Source organism: Vicia villosa, linkage group LG7, assembly GCF_029867415.1.
Source record: "Vicia villosa cultivar HV-30 ecotype Madison, WI linkage group LG7, Vvil1.0, whole genome shotgun sequence".
In the NCBI taxonomy this organism is placed as follows: Eukaryota; Viridiplantae; Streptophyta; class Magnoliopsida; order Fabales; family Fabaceae; genus Vicia; species Vicia villosa.
In genome coordinates, this window is record NC_081186.1 from 105596462 (window position 1) to 105610970 (window position 14509).

General features: G+C 31.4%; 1 protein-coding gene and 1 non-coding gene across 2 annotated transcripts; one reads left to right on the forward strand and one right to left on the reverse strand.

The window, feature by feature from the left end:
* The first annotated feature begins 884 nt into the window (after positions 1-884).
* Positions 885-957, forward strand: TRNAK-CUU (transfer RNA lysine (anticodon CUU)). Its single transcript has one exon. It is a non-coding gene; the product is annotated as a tRNA-Lys (tRNA).
* A 1649-nt stretch (positions 958-2606) lies between these two features.
* LOC131618177 (nuclear transcription factor Y subunit A-3-like) lies at positions 2607-4785 on the reverse strand. The gene is made up of 5 exons (XM_058889438.1): positions 4667-4785; positions 4280-4510; positions 3786-3883; positions 3294-3461; positions 2607-3217 (listed from the first exon to the last, which is right to left on the reverse strand). Exons 2-5 carry the CDS (start codon positions 4482-4484, stop codon positions 2861-2863), a joined length of 828 nt encoding a protein of 275 aa, XP_058745421.1. The 5' UTR covers positions 4485-4510; positions 4667-4785; the 3' UTR covers positions 2607-2860.
* Positions 4786-14509: the final 9724 nt, after the last annotated feature.

The following is a 14509-nucleotide window of genomic DNA, read 5'->3' on the forward strand; positions in this document are numbered from 1 at the left end:
TGTAGTTAGTTAATTTATTTTAGTCTGAGGGATGTTAAAACATTTGAAAGTGCGAAATTTAGCAAGATTGGTCTTCAAACATGATGCAAGATTAAATCTTTCCAAGAGGGCGACAATAACTCTAATTTGAGACTTATTCGCCTTTGTGAACAAGAGAACACCATCCACAAAGAAAGGTGCGACAAAGGAAGTATAATTTTAGAGATTAAAATTGGATTCCAAGAACCATAATTAACATCTGTGATTGCAATAGAATTTTTCTCCATTCAGATGATGAAGAGGTAAAACGATAACAAATTCCTTTGTCGAAGATCATGGAAGAACTGAAAGGATAGAACTTTATTCTCATTTTATAAATAGATAAATAGGAGGAAATGATACAATGCATAATGATTTGAATGGTGAGAAAATCCAAAGTTCAACAAGTAATCTCATAGAAACTCCCACTTAATGTTGTAAAAAGCCTTTTTCAATATCTTGTTTGATTGTGAACTTAGAATTTTAGCATTTTACATATATATATATATATATATATATATATATATATATATATATATATATATATATATATATATATATATATATATATATATATATATATATATATATATATATATATATATATATATATATATATTGATGAGGGTTATATTTACTCCAAGAGTGTTCAACAGTTACTCCAAATCTTAACCATTGATTATTATTAATCCAACTATTTTAATTAAAGTTTTATATAAAAAAAAAATTCCAAAAATAATTAGATTAAATGATCAATTAAAACCGTTAGATTAATGAAAATCAATGGTTAAGATTTGGAGTAAGTGTTCATATATATATATATATAATAAAAATAATAATAATAGTAATAACAATATAATCAATTAGCCCGTCTAGCTCAGTTGGTAGAGCGCAAGGCTCTTAACCTTGTGGTCGTGGGTTCGAGCCCCACGGTGGGCGTTTGTTTTATTTTTTATTTATTTTTTTACATTCTTCTCATATATTTGATTTTTTTAGGCATTCTTCTATTATTATTTTTATGATTTTCTTTATTTAAAATGATATATATATATTTATTTTATTACTATTATTTATGTATTGGTGATTCAATTTAAAACATTTTAAAATATATTTTTAGAATCCTCAAAGTGATTAATTTTATTTTGTATTATAAATAAATGTATATTAATAATAAAAGAAAATTACAAGCTTGGGGCTAAAGTCTAACACAACTAAAAGAACATGGAGAAAAAGATAATCGAACAAATAAAACACAAAAATTATGAAAATGATGGGAAGGTAACCCAAAACAATCCCTACAAAAGTCCTCACTAATAAAGGAAATAAATTGTCCTGTCAAATAAACCCCAAAATGTTATGTCTTTGGTTAGTTAACTTCTGCATACGACTATTTATTTCTTTAAACTTGTGGAAATATAAAACATTTAACTTAATTTCTTTTACAATTTCCCGTCATGAGGGTCTATATCATTATGTTCTCATTTTTTTATGCATTTTCATATATTCAATTATATCCTCATCAACGTCGGCGTCCAAAAGTGGAAGAACCACCGTCAGACACCAACATTTGCTGAAAAACGCCTAAATCTATCCCTCTGTTCATCCTAACCGCATGCATTCTAGTAAAAAATAGAAGCTAAAACTTGCAAAAACAATGAAAAGGGAAGAAATTACGTGAAGGTTGTACGGTGGTCGGGCAATTTCAAACAACGGAAGACGGCGATAGACAGCGACGCAAGGAGGGTGCATGCAGAGAAAACTAAGAAGAGAGAGAAGCGAAAGTGAAAATGAACACTACTCCCTCCTATTTATAAGAAGCTCCAGAAACGCGCTCATGAGAGCACCGGCTCATCTAGCATATCCATCATTACACATTTAATGCGACGCGTGGCTCGATGCACACTTACAACGTCACCCCTTCAAATCCAATGAACTGTTCGACTCCCCGCAAGCTGGACACAACAATTTTAAAGAAAGAAGAAAGAAAAAGTTATTGTTAGAAATCTCAACCTACCCTATAATATAAGTGTTGAATCCATATTAATTCTAATAAAGATATAGTTACTATCAAAGATAGAAATTGACTAAGAAAATTCCATATCTTAGATATTCAATGTTGCCCAATCTCTATTCAATTCATTCATGATCTTCAAATACTCATTGGTACCGAAGTCAAAAGGCCACTCAAGTTGAATTTTTCCGAGGACCACATTGTTGTGTCCAAATTAATCCTTATAATATAAATAATTAAATTTTGATCCCCTCAAATATAGGTTACATAAAAACTAATTAAAATATAGACCAATTCCAATTTTAAAAAACTAGATATTACAAGTAAAATGTGGTATAAAGAAATCTTTAAACCTTTTAATATAATAACATTATCTTAGTGATTCACTCACATGAATAGCAACCAATCTAGTTTCTTACTTCAAAACAACAAAATCATCAGCATATAAGATCAAACCTACAACACCACATTAACTCCATTTGCTTATCAACATTCATTTGGGAACATGAAAAAATATATATTTCTTGCCACGATGACATCAACCAAGTCTTATCTCATTAAGATGATAAATATAAATATATAGTTTTCACAAGTAGGTTTAATTCGGCCAAGTGTTTCTTAGACCAAACGTTACCATAGCCACAAAACATGATAACTCGCAAAGATCTTAGATCTCTATCCTTGTTCTAGAATTATTAACAAGGCAAAAGTAGTAATTAAGACATAGTATAAGATGAGCCAAGGATGACTTTCCAGTGGAACACTAGCGATACTCTTCTCCATTTCATCTGAATGGAGAAGAATAATTGGCTAATGTTCCAAGCATGTCTGTCACATAAGGACCGATAGATGGTTTTGATTTCCATCACCGCCACCACTACCGATATCGGCCGAGAAACCCTGCATTTGAGAAGGGTGACCACATGATCTGAACTCAGATTCATGTTGTTGGAACATGTCATTACTATTAGAAGCACTTGTGTCATCAGAACATGTGGTTGCAGAAGCACCTTCTCTATTGTTTTCTACTTGATTCGCCTTAGATTCAGACACATTTTCATTCGGATTCAATCGAGTAGTCGTGGAAACATTAAGGCCGTCTTGGAGCTTTTTGGTGTTTAGAAAACGTCCACCGGTGCCTCTAGCTCTCTTCAACGCATGCAAATGACGCGACTCGTGTAGATATGGCTGCAAAACAATATTCAAAATGTTGTTAACCGGTAGAAATTTTCCTTAGAGGAAAGGAATCAAAAAGTACACTTACTTTCCGATTTTTGATGAGTTTGTTCTGAGCTTCGAGCTTTGCACGATACTCTCTACGTCTCATAATAGCATGGTATTGCTTCGCGTTCACATATATAGGCTCCTCACAAAGATCAAGAGGCAAAGGAACCCGAACCGGAGCCATTCCTGCTAGCTGAGCATGATGAATCTAGCAAGATTTTGATAGCGAACCGGTGCCACAAGTAAGTAACTCAATGGAATTCGGATATAAATTGAAAACGTAACCGATTAGATGATAGTTAAAAAACCAAAATGATTGAGTCCGATGATTTTTCGCTTCAAAACCAATCCAATATAGAATCCACATACACTTCTAAGAAGCATAGTAAAGGCATAAACATGATTCATTCACCGCAGCATTTACTCAAAGCAACAAACAACTATAAGAAAGTATCTCAAAAAATTTGGACAAAATTCATTCAAATTCAAAAGGAAGGTAATAAAAAGAAATGAATAGACTATAAAATCTTACATTATTCTGTGATCCATTTGGAGCTGCAATCGGGCCACTAAAGCATACCTCAGTATGAGGGAATGCAGAAGAGTTGCTACACTGGACAGAAATTGGACCTAGAGAAAATACTCATCAATATGAATTAGAAAGCGATAAAAGTTTTCTAATTACTTGTTAATCTATTTAAATCAAATTCAATTTCTCGAGACATAATACGTAACAATTGCGTTCTGTCTTAGAATTTGAGTTGCGCCTAATTGAACCCTGCAAATGAGGTTTTTAAGATGATGTATACTTCCAAAGAGTCTTGGATAGACTCTTAGCGCACTCTCCTCACATCCATGATTGATCGTTTGGATTGTGACCAGAGCGGCTTGATAACAGATGGTCCAACGAATATTGGATAGACTCTGATACCATATTAGAAAACATGATAATCTACACCTAAGGCCGATAAAAGTAACAAAAAAACAAGTGATAACAAGAGTAGATGCAGATACGTATTTTTTTACCTGATTGGCCCGAACCGACTTCGAGATAAGATTGATCAGTTGATTGAGTAGAAGATGAATCTTGATCTTGAAATTGAAAATCTAAGGCCTTAGTCTTCTCACATTGTTGTGGCAAAACACTCATTTTCAAGGTAAGATTTTCAGAGATGGAAGATTGTTGCACATCAGATTCAGAAGGAGTCCTCCATGTCAATGAATGCTTCATTGTTTTCCACCCAACTCAACACTTACCTATTAGAATAGAAAAAAAAAATTCAGTTACCTTGAAATAAATGACTTCATAAAACAATGAATTGGGAAACAAAGATTTAGCATAGAAATAACCGTTCAAAATTATTGACAAGGGAGAAATCACATAGACAAGTCAAAAATCATTTTGATACTAACCAGAATCTGTGCATGTCAAGTTTCAAAGTGTGATACCTTACAAACAAAAAACACTAGTAGTTGATTTTCTAGTACTTTGATACATTCATTCATTCAGTTTGTGTAGTTGTTGAGTTCAGTAGATTGAACTTGAAGAGATGTTTCCTTAAACCACAGATTCTCTCTCTCACTCTCTCTTTCTCTCTCTCTTTGCATTAACACACGTCAATCAAGTGGCACTCTCTCATCACACCACCTTTCTCAATTTCCCAATATGAGTTATTATTTCTTTCTTTATTATTAATGACAAAAATATTTCTTTTTTTACACTTTATTTGTATATATACACACGTGCTAAATGTAAGTATATAGTTAATTCTGTTGAATATATTTTACTAAAAAAATATTATTAAATTTTTAAATATTAAGTTTTTTTTAGATTTATATATCCTTTTTTATTATATTAACTCTGATATTTAATTTGTATTAGTTATTTTTTTATTAATATACTTTTAGTTATTTTTTAATATTTTTAGGCATTTAATATTAAGACTGGAAAAATTAATTCTCTCTTAAAGAATAAATATGTAAAAAGTGTTATCCTATCAATTATAAGTTAACTTAATATTATCTTAATTTTTGAGAATTAGCAAAAAATAAAAACATTGATAATATATTTAAAAATAAATAGTGTTAAACTTATCTATAGTTGTTAAATAGTATGAAAACATTAAAGTATTGATGACGTGAAATGAATCTCCAATATATTTGTATAAGGTGAATCTGCAAAAGTAACACTTTAACATTTATATTAATAATAAAAAGAGGAGTAAAATGAGTTATGATTGAGAGAGTACTCACATATAATGTGGGATGCCTTACATATTCGAGGTGGTTATGGACATTCTTTGCTTTTCAACATGAAATGTTGAAATTGTTTGATGGCATCTACCAATAGGAAGCAAACCATAGCGTGAAACTAGTGTATGGCTCTAAAGGAGAGCTATATTGTATGAGAAACTAGGGTATGACTCCAAAGGAGAGTACTCAATGTTTTGATGGAGTGACTTTGAACAGATAATTAGACTTTCCTTTATTATTATATATAATCATTTTTAACGTTTTATATGTGAGCAATGGATCAAACTCTATTATGTTGAATGGTAGCTTTTGATTTGACAGAAAATATGTATGTCGTCGAAGTATGTTTACATGCTGGTGTCAAAGACCTACATACTGTAGTCGGAGAGTGTTTTAGAAGGAAGTTCACGCAAGAAAGGTGCGTCCTGAACGTCTGAAAGATCACTGAGGTAAGGATAATGGCAATTCACCCATTGTTCAAGATGATTTTGAATCATGTGATGTTCTTGTGGTTTCAAGCTGTGACTCGAGTAAGGAGTGGATTATGGATTCAGTTTGCACTTGGCACATGACTCTAAACAAAGACTTGTTTCAGGAATTATATGATCAAGATGGTGAATTTGTATTTCTAGGAAACAAAAAAGCTTGCAAGATTGCAGGTGTTGGATCTGTGAGATTCAAGCTCCATGATGAGTCAATAAGGTTGTTGACTAAAGTCATGTATGTTCCAGATTTGAAGAGAAATTTGATTTCTCTTGGTGAATTCGACAAGAAAGGATATGTTTTCTAAGGAGAGAAAAGTATCCTATGAAGGGGTCGAAGGAAGTTTTGAGAGGCGTGAAGAAACAAGGCTTGTATACCATTGAGGCTGAAGTTGTAAGTGGTTCGACAAATGTTGCATCCACGAAACCTTTACCGAAGATGGAAATTTGGGACATGAGATTGGGCAATGTCAGTGAAATGGGTCAGGTCGAATTAGCGAAATAAAATCTGCTTGATGGAGATAAAGTCGAAAAGCCGAAGTTCTGTGAACCATGTGTACTTGGATAATCTTGCAGAGTGAAGTTCAACAAAGGCAAATAAAGAACACGTGGATCATTTGATTACATCCATGCTGATCTTTGGGGGCCTGCAATGTGTCCATCACATTCAGGAGCGAGGTATTTTCTATCCATAGTAGATGATTATTCCAGAAAATTATGGGTATTCATCCAAAAGACTAAGGATGAAACTTTTGAGAATTTCAAAAGTTGGAAGACTCTGGTCGAAAATCAGACTGGCAGGAAGGTCAAGAGGTTGAGAACCGATAATGGCCTTGAATTTTGCAGTGAAACGTTTGACAGTTTTTGTGCTGACTCTGGTATTGCAAGGCATAGAACTACTACAGGTACTCCACAGCAAAATGGTTTGGCTGAAGGGTTTAATCAAACTATTTTGGAGAGAGTCAAATGCATGTTGACTAGTATTGGGTTAAAGAAGGTGTTTGGGGCTGAGGCTGTTTCGACAGCAACATATCTGATAAACAGATGTCCTTCGACTGCGTTAGATATGAAGACACTTGAAGAAGTTTGGTTGGGACATCCACCAGATCTCGACAGACTGGGAGTATTTGGCTGCATAGCTTATGCTCACAATAGGCAAGACAAGGTCGAACCTAGAACTCTTAAATGCATGTTCATGGGATACCCTGAAGGAGTCCAAGCTTATAGGTTATGGTGCCTGGAGCCAGGTCACGAGAAGAGTATCACTAATCGAGATGTAGTCTTCAATGAAGCTGAAATGACTTTTAAGAAAATTGATGATGTTGTTCGAAGTGCTGAAATATCTGACGAAGAGCTGGAACAGGTAGAGATTCCTGTTGAGGTGGAGCATGTTGATGCTGAATTGCATATCCCAAATGAAGTCGAAGAAGAAGCAGAAGATGCTGAGGAAGTTCAGGACACTGTCGAAGACTACCTATTCTCATGAGATAGGCCGAGAAGAGTCATCAAGCCACTTCAGAGACTTGGGTATGCAGATCTTATAGCTTATGCTTTAATCTCTGCAAGTGGGTATGCAGATCTTTTTTATAGATTATGAGAATTCGAAATAAGACTTAATGGCTGAAGGCCATGAATGATGAGATGAAATCTCTTCAAGATAATCACACTTGGGAACTGATCGAGAAACCTGTTGGAGCAAGGTTAGTCAGCTGTAAATGGATTTTCAAAGCTAAGGAAGGAATCAAAGGAGTGGCATCGATAATATATGAGGCAACGTTGTTCGCAAGGGGTTTCACTCATAAAGAAGGTGTCGACTTAAATGATATGTTTTTTCCTGTTGTGAAGCACAGATCTATTCGAATGTTGCTTGCCATGGTGGCACAATTTGATCTTGAACTAGAACAAATGGATGTGAAGACTGTGTTCTTCTATGGTGATCTAGATGAAACGATCCTGATGAGGCAACCTGAAGGGTATGTCAAAAAGGGAAATGGAGATTATGTGTGCAAACTGAATAGATCTTTATACTGCACGCATACGTTTTGTTAGAAGCCATTTCTACCACTGTGTTTACTTCCGATTTCGACCTGGTAATTCATTTGTTATTTGGTAATTCTTGTAACACTTGTAATATTGATTTAAAGAGAAAGTAAAGAATAGAAGTTATAACTAATTCTTTGTTGTTCTTCTTGTTTTATCATATTTTCTACCCTTGCGTGTTTCTTGATCACAAAGAAACAGTTTATACTTTGTTCATCGGGGCATCCTTTTTACAACATTATAATTAGTATATTTTATACATAGTAGTTTTAAGGTAATCACACAATTTAGATCATTTTGAATAAGTTTTGAGACTAATTTCAAATCAACAACAAAACACCAATTTGTTTATAAGGTTGAGTTATTTTACAAATGAACGATTCTAGAAATTAAATTTGAGTTCTCTTTTTGATAGAAAAAAAGCAATGTTGTCAACACCAAATTAATTGTCTTAGTTTATTTTTAGTTGTTATGTCTTTTATATTTTTTTACACACACCAAAGCAATTGATAAATTTTGCAACAAACCAACAACTAACAATCAAGTTTTATTCCACTAAATAGAATTGACTATTTGGATTAATTTTGCCTATAATATTTCTCCACTAAATCAAACTCGAAAACATCATTTCTTTCATAAACAAAACTCGAAAATATTATTTCTTTCATTAACAAATTTTAAAACTCCATCATCTCTTCTCCAACTTGAATGAGACAAGAAAATTATGGATTTGAGTTAGCAATGTTAGTTGTTGTTGTTCTTGTTTTTCTTTTCTTTTTTTTATTGTTGTTCTTGTTGTTATTATTGTTGTTCTTCTTCTTGTTGCTATTGTTGTTGTTGTTGTTGTTGTTGTTGTTTTTCTTCTCCTTCTTCTTGTTGTTGTTCTTGTTGTTGATGTTGTTCTTGTTATTCTAGTTGTTGTTGTTGTTCTACTGTTGCATTTTTTTAACTTTTATTAAAAGATATACAACAATGGTTGTCTAATATAATAGTGGTTGTATGTAGCGCGCTATCTAGTTTACTATCACGGAAAATAGAATGTGATTGTAAATAATTCACTTACAGCCACACTCTACCTAATAATAGTTGCTCAACGGTTATTATAGGTCTTTCGCGATCTTTGTTATATGTGTTTTTTCATAGTAGTGGAAGTTCCTAATCAGAAGACATCTTAAAGAAGATATCGTGATAACGATACACTACCTTATGTCCAATCAAGAAAAAGTATCATTGTCAGTATCATCACCCTCATGTCTCTTTAATTGTTTTGCACTACAAACGTCATTCTACTCTGCTCCTCTCAACATCTTTATGCTAGATGTGAAATTTACTTCACTTTACTTGGTTCTAGCTAAAGTACTTCAAATGACTATTTTTGTTGTTTGAATATTCAATCTTTCTCTCTTTAACGGATCTATTTTCATCATCTATTTAAAGAGAATATGAGAGATTGAATATATGATATGAAAACAAAAACAAAAGAAAAAGAATATATACAACCAGAAGGGTGAAAGGAAGTATGGAGAAAAAGAAAGTAGAGTGAGTCATATTCACAACAGTGTAAGAGATTCAATGAGAGAAGAAACAATGTGAATATGATCAAGAGATCAACAGAACTTCTGCATCTTATTATCCGTTGTACATTAAACTTTGTATCTAATTCAAACTCTAACCGTTGTTCAGAATCTAAGCTTCATTGTCAGATTCTAAAGTTGGAGTTTAAAAAAAAAAAACTGTTATACACAAATCACCCCCTTCTTGTGTGTATTTTTCTCACCTTAAATACGGTGGACTCACAATAATTAATAGCATCACTAAATATGTTAAAGCGCGTCAAAGTCCTAAAATCACTAAAAATTTTCTAAATATGCAATAAAACCTAGATCAAGAGATTTAAGAACTAATAGCAACCCAAAATATGGTAAACAACATAAAGAAGATTATGATATGGAGGACTTAGAATCAAAAGGTAAGGTACTTTGTAAATTTATCCAATGTAGAAAAAAATATTAATTGAGGAATTTGAAGACTCTGAATTGCAACCCCCATTAATATTTTCGTTTTATGTGATTTCTCTGATCAAACAAAGTTATAAAGAAATAGTGAATACTACTCAATAGAGAACCGCCACAAATACACCAAGTATGTGTAATATGTGAAATGAATACATTGAGAGCAAAATTTGTCAATAAATTATTTTTTCAATTATAATTTTATTTTTCTGCTCAATCATTTGTAATATATATCATATGATATTTTGGTGTCAAATTAAATTTTGACACCTTGTGTTATTTGATCATATCTCATATATATATATATATATATATATATATATATATATATATATATATATATATATATATATATATATATATATATATATATATATATATATATATATTTTTTGATACTATCTTATAGTAATTTCTCCCGTCATACTACAACACCCACTTAATTAAAAATAGGCTTAAATAGTTTTTTGGTTCATGTAAGTTGACGTGATTTTGATTTTCGTCCATGTATCTTTTTTTTTTTTTGGAAATGATTATTGAATGTTAAAACATTTTTTGTTTTAGTCCCTAAAGTTAAAATTCGCAGGATCTTGCGAATTTTGATTTTAGAGACTAAAACCAAAAGAATTTTAACATTAAAGGATCAATTTCGTTTAGAGACGAAAATAAAAAACACACCAATTTACTGAAAACCAAAATACTATTTAAGCCCTTAAAAATAAATGATCACATACATTTTACTTTTAGGAGTTTATATTTAGAGGATATCCTTATCCCAAAAAGAATTGAGGGTTTGAAATTTCAATTCAACATCAAAGTCTATGATATTGACGACTCTACTCTTATTACTCATAGACTTCTGTGTTCCTCTTCAATGCTTCCATTTACCTAAATCCACTGGCTCCCTAGTTAAAGAAGAAAAAAAAGTTGACTGGAGTTTTTTTTTTTCCACATATTTTGTTGACTAAGTTTAAAAACTATTCAAAAATATTGGTACCAAATTCCAAAGTTATTGTGTTTCATTCATATTGATTTTATGTGTTGTCATCATAAAAAATTATGTAATTTTATGTGTTGTGCATCTAAATATTTTAATGATGATGATTGAACAAAAAAAAATAAATCACAAATATCATCGGTTAAAAAACAAATTCAAAGCAAAATATTCAAATTTCTCTATAAAAAACTAAAAAAGAATCAAACTGATCAAATAAAAGAAATTGAAGATGTGAAAGCTTTTAGTGTTTTTATCTTGTACTTTATCCGTTGAACTTAAATTAAGCAAAAGTAACTTGTAGTATTAAGGCTATTTACAAACACACTAAAACCATTTTTAAATATTTATATTTTTTCTAATTATTCTAAAAACTAATTATGACAAGTGTTTAATTGATTAAGAAGTAATGCTAATTAATTAGGAAAGTTAAATGTATTGTCTAATTGATTAGAGATTTCATCTAATCGATTAAAGGAGGGAGTTCGGCTCCTAATCAATTAGGAAGCCACTTTATTCAATTAAGATACATAGCATGTTAGAGTTTCATTTTCGAGCTCAATCTAATTGCTCGTTTAACGAAATTTTGTGCTTGGAGTCTTTTGTTCAACAATCGTTTGTTATACAAGAATAATTAAATCAATTTGAAACAAACAATATTTGAAAACTTGTTCCCAAACCTATGACTAATCTACTCTTTGAAACCAAATAGCTATTTCGCAACAAATTTGATGAAAAATGATACTACCTCTGGTCCTAATTATAAGAAAAGATCTACTTTTTAAATACATTGAATAAATAATGTATCTGAACAATATGATGTTCAGATACATTATTTACTCAATGCATCTAAAACGTGAACTTTTTCTTATAAACGAGACCAGAGGGAGTATTGTTTTAAGAAATAAAACAAGATTTGTTTGGAAAGTATACAATCAACAAAAGAGCATAGATTTCAGTGAAATTTTGAAGTCATTCAAATGCTTCTTGCTTTCTCATGTATCATGAATTTTATACTCTTATAAATAAATGTGAAAAACGAGTTCCTAAACGGCTACATTCACAAAGAAGTATAAGTTGATCAACCTCTCGAATTTAAAAGTTTTGTTTCTCCTAATTATTTCAACAAGATGAAAAAGACTCTTTATAATTTAAAAAGTTCCTTTTGCACTTGGTAAGAGTGTTTGAGCAATATTTTACTTGAAAACAATTTTTAAAGAGGAAAAGGTAGATAGAACTTTTTTAATTAAAAAATCTAAGTATGACATCCTTTTTGTTCAAATTTATGTTGATGATATTATATTTGGTGTAATTGGCGATTCTCTATGTAAATATTTTTTTTAATATAACGCAAAGAGACTTTGAAATGTCAATGATGGATAAAATTCGTTATTTTCTTAGAATTCAAATACATCAAACAAAATAAGGAGCCTTCATCAATCAAGAAAAATATTGCAAAAAATTTCGAAAAAGTTTTGGGGATAAAAAATGACAAAGAAATATCAACTCACATGAGCACATATGATTACTTAAATGAAGATGAGAGAGGCAAATATGTAGAAGAAATCAAATATAGAGGTATGGTAGACTCCCTTCTTTATCTTACCACTAGTCACTCTCATATTATATTTTTAGTGTATATGTGCATTTTTTCAAGCTAATATCCAAAGAATCATATTTGTTTATATGTATTATGAGATATCTCACTAGCACACAACATATAGGATTTATGATATCTTAAAGGGTTAGTACCACAGAAACGTGCCACTTTTTTGGATTTTTTTGGAAATTCTCTTTATTCTTAGCATAGTTAAAAGCAAGCAAGTGTTGCATTGTCCATTGTCGAAGCAGAATACATCGTTGTAGTTAGTTGTTGCGCATATATAATCGGAATCATGCAATAGTCAAGGTATTAACCAAAAAATGTTTCAATTAAGTGCGACAACCCTAGTGTCATAAATCTCACTAGAAATTCGCTACTTCACTCTCGGACTAAACACATTGAGATTAGACATTATTTTATTATGGATCTTTTTTAAGTGGATTGCTTAGTTGAAATTGTGAATCGAAAGAACTTTTTTACTAACTCGCATGTGTTTTTTACCAAACCTCTTCCTAAAGAAAATTTCTTATTTATATTTGAACTAAAAAAACCCAGTTGGTAGTGAAAATCTCAAGGAGGATATCCTTGGTGACTGGATGTTGATTTTTGATTGAACCAGGATAAATTTGACGTATTCTTTCCTTATCTCTTTAACGCTTTATTTGTCGTATCATTTTATTTGTTATCTTCTTCATAATATAATTAGATTTTGAATATTATATCTATGTATTCGCCCGGTGAAACTAGTTCGCCAATAGCATATATAGCCACTTCAAGGATTATATCAAGGTGTTCTGCCAAACGAAGCTAATTTAACAGTAGCATATATAGATCCAAACACAGATTGAACTCATAACAGAAATTCTTAGACATAATTCTTTCAGTTCTCCAACTATGCATATTAGAGCTCAGGTTAAAGTTGACACAACTTCACCTTAGAAATTGTTGAGAATGTGTATGGATTTTGTCCTAAAGTATCCTTGAACTTTTACCGCCAATGACACGATGTAGCATATCTCGAGAGACGGCTGATTGTAATCAATTAAGAAGTATTTGATCTTGTTGTTTCCAGACTCTGAAGGCTTCAAGGCTTCTAATGCACGATGAAGCATATCGCGAGCGACGGCTGATTGTAATCAATTAAGAAGTATTTGATCTTGTTGTTTCCAAACTCCGAAGGCTTCTAGTCTTCTAATGCAGGTGAGATGTGATTGTGATTCACATAATCAAGTGAAGTGAATTTCTTTGGAATTTGAATAATTGGTAAAAAAATGGAGTTTATGAACTTTAATTACAGGTTCACTAAGTATTGACACCATAATAAGTAGTTTTCTAAATCAATATTCTTAAAAATGGCAGAAAATGTTTACGTGTTGGGGAAGAAAAATCAATGCACAGAGACCTAGCTTGAGGACTACACTATTAGTGTTCCTTCAACTGAGAAAACAAATTGTTGATTTACTATTTCTTACTGATATGTCGAATGTTCATAAAGTTGTATCAAATGAAGTAAATGTCCGTCCCCAAATTATACAAACATTTTTTAAAAAATTTAAAATTGTTAAGAGTTAAATCTACCCAATAAAACAAAAGTTAGTTTCTTTAAAATCAAATAAAATCAGATAACTCAAATAAAATCAAGTAAAATTGCTTTCAATTCTATCCAATTTCAGAGTTTACTACATGTTAATTTGGATAACTGATTTTACCCAAATTCGATTATACAAACAATTTAACTCAATTTATACCTTAAAAATATAAAATATGACAATTTTCCGAGTTAAGACTCGATTTTAACAACCATGGCACTGTAGGCGTGACTATAGGTCAAAAGACTGTGCAGTAGTAATTAAACCATGGGAGACACATTAA

Bases quoted from the DNA above. Each gene is read 5' to 3' on its own strand.
- LOC131618177 (XM_058889438.1), bottom strand. From the start codon at position 4,484: ATGAAGCATTCATTGACATGGAGGACTCCTTCTGAATCTGATGTGCAA. The intron at 3,462-3,785 runs GTAAGATTTTAT...AAATCTTGCTAG, and splicing joins CAAATGGATCACAGAATAAT to ATTCATCATGCTCAGCTAGC. The intron at 3,218-3,293 runs GTAAGTGTACTT...ATTGTTTTGCAG, and splicing joins AACTCATCAAAAATCGGAAA to CCATATCTACACGAGTCGCG.